This window comes from Spermophilus citellus, assembly GCF_964194105.1.
Source record: "Spermophilus citellus genome assembly, chromosome: 19".
NCBI classification, from domain to species: Eukaryota; Metazoa; Chordata; class Mammalia; order Rodentia; family Sciuridae; genus Spermophilus; species Spermophilus citellus.
The window spans coordinates 1,764,787-1,774,502 of NC_138201.1; the positions used below are offsets into that span (position 1 = coordinate 1,764,787).

The 9,716-nt window shown below is 55.2% G+C and overlaps 1 protein-coding gene across 1 annotated transcript in view; it reads left to right on the forward strand.

Moving 5' to 3' along the window:
• Positions 1-6,941, forward strand: part of LOC308638683 (chemokine-like protein TAFA-1) — a gene marked incomplete at its 5' end in the record, with an annotated part of 409,287 nt that extends 402,346 nt beyond the window's left edge. The window contains 2 exons of the mRNA XM_081276338.1: positions 1,570-1,694; positions 6,864-6,941. Coding sequence (XP_081132464.1) covers positions 1,570-1,694; positions 6,864-6,881 — 143 coding nt within the window. The 3' untranslated portion in view covers positions 6,882-6,941. The remainder of the gene's footprint in view (positions 1-1,569; positions 1,695-6,863) is intronic.
• Between the last annotated feature and the right edge of the window lie 2,775 nt (positions 6,942-9,716).

The window sequence follows — 9,716 nt, forward strand, 5'->3', positions numbered from 1 at the left end:
GGCATCCTGTGGTCTTGGGTCTGCAGAGCTGCAGGAGGTTTCACCCCCCATGTTGGGTGGCACCTGACTGAAGCTGCATTGCACACCGTGGTCTGTGTGAAATGAACAGCCAATAGGGCAGAGGTACCCTGAAAACCCTAAACCGCTGCTTCAGTACAGCAGACACGGCCGGCCTGCGTGATCCTGCCCAGCAATAGTGCTCAGAGCTCTGAGTTCCCCGGGGACGGGAGACGGGTGCCAGGGAAATCCTGGTACGGATGACGTCACTGCTGCTCTGCTCTGGGTTAGCAGTCCGTCCCTGGGCAGGTGGAGGCCGGTGGCCACTTCCCTGTGGTGTCCACCTCTCTCACTCCACGACGGATCCTCATGACACCGATTCATTCGGCTTCTTCTTCGTGGCTTTGAGACTCCGACATCATGGCAGACGCTCATCTTTGGGAAGAGGGAGGGGGGTGAGCATCAAGAACCAGGGCCCTGGCCCAAAGCGAAACCAGCAGGAAAGTGCCGCGCGGGGGTGGCCAAGGGGAAGCCAGGCGGGTCCGGAGGAGCTGCCCCCTTGAGGAGCCACGGAAATGACCAGTGGCAGTGCGGAAGTGGTTTTTGTTTCAGTGTGTTAAGGGGGTGTGGGCTTCTCGATTGTAAAGCGTGGGTGCAGTCACTGGGTCAGAGGCTCAGTATCACAGAACGTGCATGTGAATAAGTACACGGACCTCACTACCAGCTTCCTAACGGGGCCATCCTTGATGTCACCCTGAGAAGCGGGGCTGTCCGATCAGGCGTTCAGTTCTCATCGCCCCCCCACGCCGTGTCAGACCACGGCACCACCACCCGTGGCAGCTGTCCTTCTGGCTGTAAAGGAGACTCTGAGTCATCATCACCGTCGAGTTCTGTCTTGGTTTTGCGCTGGGGATGGAACCCGTGGGTGCCTCACCACTGACCCACATCCCCAGGCCTTTTCATGTTTTTATTGTGAGACGGGGTCTCACTACGTTACTGCGACGGGCATGGACTTGGGACCCTGCTGCCCCGCCTCCCGGGTTGTAGATCCTCAGTCTTGCCCCACCGTACCCGGCTCTTACACTTGATTTCTACTTTGCAACTCTGCTTTTGCATTCTTAGTTCATTTTTTGATTTTTGCTGGACCTTGGAAATTCTCCAAGGCCCTTGGCTAAGGGAAGAGCCCGATGCTGAAAGGACGGTGACCATTCCCAGGGACACTTACTTGTTCACCTCCCTCACTGAAAGGAATAGCACCAGGTCCCCGATCTGCACAGGTAGAGACACCCATGCCCCTGGCGGCCCCACAGGTGAGCCTGCCCTTTCCCCAGGCGTTCAGCCTACAGGGAGACGCGGGCCAAGCCACCACGTGGTGACACCAGACAAGGAAATCCTATTTGCATTCTGATACTCAGACCTTAAGATCTCGTTTTCCCTGACAAAGTTTCTCAGCTGGTCAAGGGGGATGAAGGTGGACCTTGTGCTTCAGGGAACACTGAAGCCCACAGGGCATGCAGCGTCTGTGCCAGCTGCTCGGTGAGTTGCCAACGCTGGTTTCCTGTTCTTGCGCAGCCTCCATAGTGATCGGGAAGTGGTGGTGTGAGATGGAGCCCTGCCTGGAGGGAGAGGAGTGCAAGACGCTCCCCGACAACTCGGGATGGATGTGCGCCACAGGCAACAAGATCAAGACCACAAGGGTGAGTGCTCGCATCTCCATGTCCCCTCCCTGTGACGTCCTCTGCGTGTGACGTCTGCACTCTGCCTTGGTGTTGTGCAGACAGCACCCAGAGAAGCTTTGGGAGTGAAGGAAGGGTGTCCCAAAGAGAAAACACACTCAGCCAGGATCAAGGAGCCAGAGACGGAGCCTGGCCTGTCCACACTGAACTGTCCCGTGTTCCTGTTCCGGGCTCCTAAGCAAAGCCAGGCGGCCCTAGCCAGAGGGAAGAGGAGCAAAGAGTTAAGTGCTCGCTCATCCATTCAACGTCTGTGGTGCTCAGAATGTTAATCAAGTAAGTGCCTCTCCCCTTCTATCCAGACGGTCGGCTGCAAAGGTCTGCCTTCGAGTGCAGTCATTTCTTAAAGGTTCTTTAAGGCAATTCTTTGATGATCTTTTAGAAAAAGTTAAAAAGGTTTTTGCAAAGTGAATGATCTTCCTTGATTTCCCTGGCTAAATCAGGAGTGATCTTCAAAATATACAACCACTGTAGGGTGAGGCTATTCAACCCACAAGAATTGGTGCCAAGATGCTGGGCAAGAGGGGAGAGGCCCCGTTAGGCTAGCTTACCATAGGGACTGGCCGTCTGGAATCCTAAAGGAGTGGGGTGGGAGGAGCATGAGACACTTAGAACAGTAACTCTTCATCACCAAAAGCACATGATACTCTAACAACCAGGAGGGCACATGGACACGTGCCCTGAAAGGCAGGGTGTGTGAGCATATTTTAATTTGCTGGGGCATTTTTTTAAGCAATCTCCACCAGCTTTAAATCACAGTATGTCAAACTTTTAGTCTGCCAAAAAGCTGAGTGAAATTTAAAAGAGCGTCCCTGATTCCAACCCCTGTATCGTTAATCTCCATGAACCACTTGGTATCATCTGTTCAATAAATCAAATTGGTTTGTGCAGCTCTGTGATGCAGAATACAAAAATAATGGCACGCAGTGCTCTATAAAAGCTCATTCCTTCACATATGAGATAATGGAGATGCCGCGTGGAATTCAGTTGCCAGCACTGGCCACGCGGCCCGGGAAGCGGCCACCTCTCCCTGCCTGTGACTGGTGGGATTTCTGAGCCTCCCGGCGTGCTAAGGTGCATCTGCCTGCACCTGCGTGGCCCAGGAGGACTGGCGTGTCTGGTTTTGCTGGAACACCTGCAGAAGATCATCGGAACCCGGCCTGGCTGTGCCTGCCCCCTGCAGATCTCACTCTGGATGAGCTGCTGGGAGTCTGGTTTCCTTTTGGTTGTGTTTTGCCTGGAGATGCTTTTACCAAATAGCTTGCAGATTTCTCACAAATCAGCTGGTTTCCAGAGGCACAGAATCCTGGCCTTATTCCTGGGACCCCATCCCTTGTTGTAAAGAGGTTCCTGGTGTGTTTTCTGCGAAATCTCTATTTTCCATTCCAGCTGATAACCGGTTGCCCGTGTCCAAGGTAAGTCGTGTCTCTAGACACCGTCGCCCTGAAGACAAGCAAGGCCCTCGGGTCATTTCAGGATTTACTGGGGATACCAAACAGGAGACCCTCTGGAAGATAGAGGAGAAACTCAGGAGCAAACCAAAAAATGGGGAAAAAATCCAGAAAGCGTTCCTGCTGCTTTTATTTGTCTGTTGTGTGTTTGTTGTGACCGCGTGACTTCCTTTCACTTGGCCTCTGGAGAGAGGATCTTAAAACCATCGGGTGTCACAAAGGCACCCTGGACGGTTCCCAGCACCCCAGGGGTGCTGTGCAGAGTCTGATCCCAGGGTGGAGGATGCAGCCCCCGCTCCTACCACCCTAGGTGGGCCTCGTGCCACCCAGGGTGTGCGGGAACTCCGTCGGGTCCCAAGGGTCTGAACTGAGCAGATGTGGCTGTCCTGATGTGTGCACCCATTCCACGTAGAGCAATAAGAGACCACTCTGCAGCCCTGTGAGCGACTGCCATCCAGCGAGAGCCCTCAAGTCCACCTCTGGACAGGAAAAGGGGACCCTGAGACAGATGTGCCTCTTTACCCTGAGGGACCTCCAGCGCTGGGGCCATTTTCCCCCGTCCTTCCCAAGAGGTTCAAGATGAAGTTCAGAGTTGTAAGCACCGAGGCACCGACTAAGTCTGGATATTACGCGTGAAAGGCACGGATTCTGCACGTGCCCAGGTCGACAGAGGCCTGACGTGCAGGGAGAGCAGGTTGACGTTGACTTCTCTGGACCACGGCGTTTCTTCCCACCAGAACACACATGGGCCTGCACCGGGACACACGTGAGCCCACACATCTCAAGTGTGCCCTTTAGCAATTTCCCATTAAAACAGTTTAATTCACACCTGACGATGATGGAAGGGAAACCGGCTCTTCTGCTCCTACACGTCAGGTTGGTGCCGAAAGCAGGTTCAAGGGGGGACAAAGAACAGGAAAGACAGGGTTGAGGAAGACACCAGGTCATTCAAATGGTGGCAGAGTTTTCTTGCAGGATGGTGTTGTTAAAAGTCCCTTGTTGTTAAAAGTGAGAGACTTTCCAACCTTCCTACTTGGTAGCTCACTTCCCAAATAACCACCCAACACAAGACTCTCAGAAGCCTTGGAAATGCGGAGAAGCCAAAGATGGCCCAATTTTCATGCTCTGGTCTTTAAGCAGGAGGGGAGTAAAGACTCAGTGTTTCGTCTGAGCCATCAGCTGCCCCGGAGTAGGGACTGGCCCAGGTGACAGGCCGCAGTCTCAGGGAGAGCCATTGGGACTTTGGATCTGGGTGGCAGTAGAGTACAGGGAGGGACAGGGGCTGCGGAGGGGGACGTAGGCAAAGCGTCACGTCCCAGGAAGAGAGGAGGCCCTCCACGCAGTGCACAGAAAGGAGCCGGCGTTCACTGACCTTCCCAAGACCATCTGCAGGGAACAGAGCGGGCAGCCCGCAGGCTGGGCAGGAGCCGGCACTCGGGTGAAGTGTCCCGCCCGATGGCAGCCCTGTTCCTGCTCAGCCCTGTTCAGTCCCTGCTTGGGTGGCCTCATCACGCTGCGCTGTGGTACGCAGCAGCAAGACGGGAGCAAGACGGGCCTGACGTGGATGGGAGATGTTTTCCCGTGGGCCTAGACACCCAGTGCCCTTTCTTCTCTTTAGAATGACCTAACAAACAAGTAGAGCAGAAGAACAGCCTGGCAGGCCACTTCCGTGTGCTCAGGAGGCTGCCTGCACCTCGTGCCTGGGGGACAAGGGCTTGCGGTAAAGACAGGCCTCCTCAGAGGAGAGAGGACAGTGAGGTGTCTGACAACAGGGTAGTAATTCCGCCCCAAAATGGAAGACCCACTGTTTGAGGACAGGAAGAGGAAGGGGCTGAAACGAGGAGAAGACCAAAGTCACTTGCAAAGAAACTCGGCACCTTAAAGCAGCAGAACTCAATCCCGTGTGACACCCGGGGAGGGTCGATCTGGTCTGTGAGTGTCTCTCAGACGTGCGAGAAGCGGGCAGCTAGTGCACAGCGTGACTCACGTACCGGTGACGGACAGGGGCACTGCAAGCTCAGTGCCCACTGACCACAGGGCTGTCCTGTCTCCCGTGACCCTGTCTGTCCAACCCCACTTGTTGCTCTGTCCACACTCTCTCTGGCCTCCCCCTGAAGGGGAGTGTGAGTCACAAACCTCTGACCGCACAGTGTGTGCCTGTCTGACTGAAAGGGCCAAGACCAGCTTTGACAGGTGCAGATCTCCCCTCCGGTTCTTCTACCAGGTCAAGGGTGGCCCGAGAGCCCGCGACCCCTCAGGCCAACCTCCAGCCCAGTTTGCATGGAGGGCCTTTAGAAAGAGAGTCAGGTCTTTAAAGGGACCCTATCAAGAAGGACCAGGTATCGAAGGACAAGGGAGAGAGGTGTTCAAAGACACGGAAAATACTGAAAGATTCAGAGGATAAAGCCGTTTCCAGGGCTGCGGTCTTTCCCGGGTGTGAGTAAAGTCGTCCCTCGCTAGTCGGTAAACCCGCTCAAGCTCGGCTCCCTGAACTCCGTGCGTGGACATCTCAGGGGTGTGCTGGGGCGTGACCGCAGGGCGGGGCGGAGGGCCTGGGTCAGGGAGAAAAGAGGCAGTTTCAGCTCAGCTTTGGAAATGGCATTTCCTCTCTCCTTTGGATAAGGAGAAGACAGTGTCCACCCAAGGTGGTAGAGACGGCAGGAGAATAGGAGGCCACCGTGGAGGACCCGCTATTGATAAGGAGAAGCTGAGAAGAGGGGTGTGTGGACCCCCCCTGCCTTCTGCTCCTGGCCAGCCACTTTCCCACGCAGGCTCCTGCTGCTCCTGACCCTCAAGGCTTTCAGTGGACGTCCACTCCTGGACCCAGAACAGCGCCTGACACTGTAAAGAATGAAGGATGGGGGCTGGGGTGTGGCTCAGTGGTGGAGCGCTTGCCTAGCGTGTGAGAGGCCCTGGGTCCCATCCTCAGCACCACATAAAGATAAATGATGAAAAACGAAGTATTGACAACGACAGCTAAAACATAAATATTATAAAAAGAAGAATTAAGAATGATGAGCCTAGAACCGTGGAGAAGAGGCCTCAGCCCAGTTAGGGTCGGCATGCGAGTGCCCAGCCAGGGGTCCCCAGTGCACCAGAGCGTCTGCACCGTTGAGCCCTTGGATCCCGACTGGGGTAGCTCGGTGATATTTGCAGTGACAGGAGTCTGCTTTCATGCCCTTTCACTGTGCCACTGAGGGACCGTTCCTAGCCCTACAGGGATCCCCTCTGTTCCTACTGTCCCTCCTGCCACCCCTCAGGGACAGCAGTAGGCCAGGTGACCAGTTCAGATTGTCATCAGACAAGTGCAGACCGCTCCCAGGGACAAAATGAAAATGCCGGCCCTGGCTCAGAAATGACTCATGAATCCAAGACAGCAAGAGCAGGACAGGGTCCTGGGCAGCAAGATGGCCTTCCCCCCTGCGAAGGCCGACCCGGGTAGACTGAGCCACGCATCTCTCCTTGGCTGTGACAAAAAGTGAGTTTCATGCGTAGAGGGGACACAGGGCCTGTCCCCGGCTGTGCTCACCCCAGGACCCCGGTCTCCTGAGTTAGGATGTGAGGCCTCGGGCCACCTGAGGCACAGTGCCTTAGAGGCCCGGGGTCCTCGTTTTCCGCTGGTTCCATTCCTGTCCTCGGGTTGTACCTTCCTCCCTGAAACGTCTTCTCTCTCTGGTTTCAGATTCACCCAAGAACCTAACAGAAGCCTTCGTTGTCGAGAAGGGAAACCGAGCTGGGGAACACGCATCCGAGAATCTACACGACTTACACACTCACAAGCCAAATGGAGCTCCTCCGCGCACTCTGGCGGTCAGAGAGGGGCGGTGCGCGGTGGAGCGTCCCTAGCCAGGGGACTGTGCCCTGGCAGCACGGTGGAGAGCGCTTTGGAAAGGCCTCCTCCGCCCCATGTTTCCGGATCAGGAAGAATGGCCGCCTCTCTCCTGGCTTGGATCTTCAGTGACTTTGTACCATTTGAAATATAGGTGTACATAGATATATGATATTTTGAAATATTCTATATTCTCTTGGGGAAAGGAGCAGTACCCCGTGTGAGACGGCCCGTTAAGCCCCCAGGTCTGTCGATTCTGTTTGGTCTGTCATTTCTTTTTTCCACTGGTGAGGAAGACGTACCCTTTTCGAGGATCCAGCGTAGCAGTGACCCTGGGAGGCGGCTGCAGGTGGACTCCGGGAGTCCGAGGCTCGAGGCCGCCCTGAGTCGGAGGCCTCCTCCCACTTCTGCCGGAGGGCCGAGGCCGCGCAGCGCCCTGTCCTCTTGCCCTCCGCCCTGTGCAATCTTAGCATGCAAGCTTGGCGTACATAACCTATTTATATCCAGCTGATGTATGATAACCATTCTAACCTCTCCAGGAGACCGTTTCTAGAACTACTAGCTTTTTCCACTGATGGGAAACGGAGGACTCTCGAGGGAGCTGCTCCACCTGCTGTTAAAACTGGCAGAGTGCGGGCACACATAGAGCCCTGGACTCACGGGTCCCGTACTACAGCGTCCGGGGGTTTCCTGTCGCTGTCCAGCCTGCAGGAGCGCCCTGTGGTCCCACCCGCGGTCCGGCATCGCGGACCACTGGGGCCGTGGCGGCAGGCTGCACTGGGCTCTGTGTCCGGGTTGCTTTTCCCTGGAGTGTCCAGACCTCCTCTGCGGGCGAGGTGGGAGGGCTGCGTGCGAGCAGCTGGGCCCCTGAGTGACCTGTGTGGCCAGTGCTGGGAAGCCCAATTAAAGTGGTAGAGAACTTCTTTCTACACCTGCTGTGCTCTCTGCTGTTTGTTGTCACTGAATGAGCCTTAACCAGGCCCAGAGGGCGCCCTGCTCAGGCACGCGCCACACAAAACTCCTGTCTCGCCTGCCATCACGCCTTCCGTCACGCCTCGGATCTCCTCGGCCTCCTCACCCAGGGAGATGGGATGTCAGATCACAGGGGACTTCCACAGGGGCCACTGGGTGGTACACAGGGACTCCCCCCCACAAAAGAGAGTACTGTGCATCCCTTTTGGAGACTTGGTCAGCTCAGGGAGAGGCAGTCTCCATGTAAGTTCTAGTTTTCCTGTGAAAGTCACTCCCCTCTCTGGGGCAGCCTCTCACAAGTGTGCCTGTCTGTCTCCCCCAAACCTCCTCTCTGGTGTGTGTTGGCAGGGCCTTCTAGGAGGACGCAGGTCCCAGGGTCTGACTAGTTAGGAGGAAACCCCAGTCAAACTTGAGAGGAGGCTGGGGTTGTAGCTCAGTGGGAGAGCACTTGCTTAGGACATTGGAGGCCCTGGGTTCAATCCTCAGCACCACATAAAATAAGTAAATAAAGTCATTGTGTCCATCTACAACTAAAAAAAAAAATTCAATTGAGAGACTTCATCTTTAACAAAATAGCCTAAATAGAATGTGCCAACGTCCAGCCAAGAAAATGGAGCCTGCGTCTTGAAGCCTATTAAGGCACCCAGAGATGGAGCCAGAATCCCGATGGCAAAACCTAGGCCTCCCAAACTTCCACGAGTATTTATAGAAGGTGTCTGTGTTGGTCAGCTTTCTGTTGCTGTGACAAAGATGATGAGAAAAACAGCTTAAAAGGAGGAAAGGTTGGTTCTGGCTCAGGGCCTCAGAGGCTTCAGTCTGAGGTCTCTGGGCTCCATGGCTTCTGGGCCTTGGTAGGCACAGCATTTGGGCAGAGAGCACATGGTGGGGCAGAGGTGCCCACCTCCTGGAGGTTTGGAATCAGAGAGAGAGGAAGGAGCTGGGGTCCCAACTCTGCCTTCCCGGGCTGCCCCAGTAACCCATGTCCTCCCACCGGGCCCCCCTCCTGCAGTTTCCTACCAAAGTACCACCAGCCGGGGACCAGCCTTCCACACGTGAGCCTCCGGGGGAATGTTCTGGATCCAAACAGCAGCCTGAACTTCACAGAAGCCAACCGGGATTTCCTGACTACAATCCAGATCCGTAGTCCAAGTATCATGTGAGAAATCACCTTTCATCTGAACATGGAAATCGTGAACCCAAAGGATCTCCCCAAACAGTACATCTCGAAATGCAAAGGCAAAAGACTTGTACCATCAAATATGTCTGGAAAACATATTCTTAACAGAACTATTTGCTGGGGAAGTGACAGAGCGTTCCGTACACCAAGAGGAGTTGTCTCTTCAAGAAGGGGTGAGCAGGAGGGTGGAGGGGAGGCCCCTGGTGTCCAGGGGTGAGGGGGCCGCCCGGCTCATGGGAGCACATGCAGCGTGCAAGGGAATTCACGGGGATTGATCATAGGTGAGCCCAGGATCTGCTTGGCCCGATCTTGAATCTAGATGTTTACGGGAAGTTTTCTGGCGTTCCTGAAATCAGATGAGGAAATTCTATCTGAAAATGCTGTGAGCGCTCTCCGGTCCTGAGTTCTCTGCACGTGTGGAGTTTACCCTGAGGTCAGTGCCCCCTGAACCTTCTTCCGGTGAAAATCCTCTGAGAAGGGAGAAGGCTCCTCTCTTTCCTCAGACCGCGCAGGGGCAGATGCTTCTCAGTAGCACCGTGCTCACCGCTTTCTGGGTC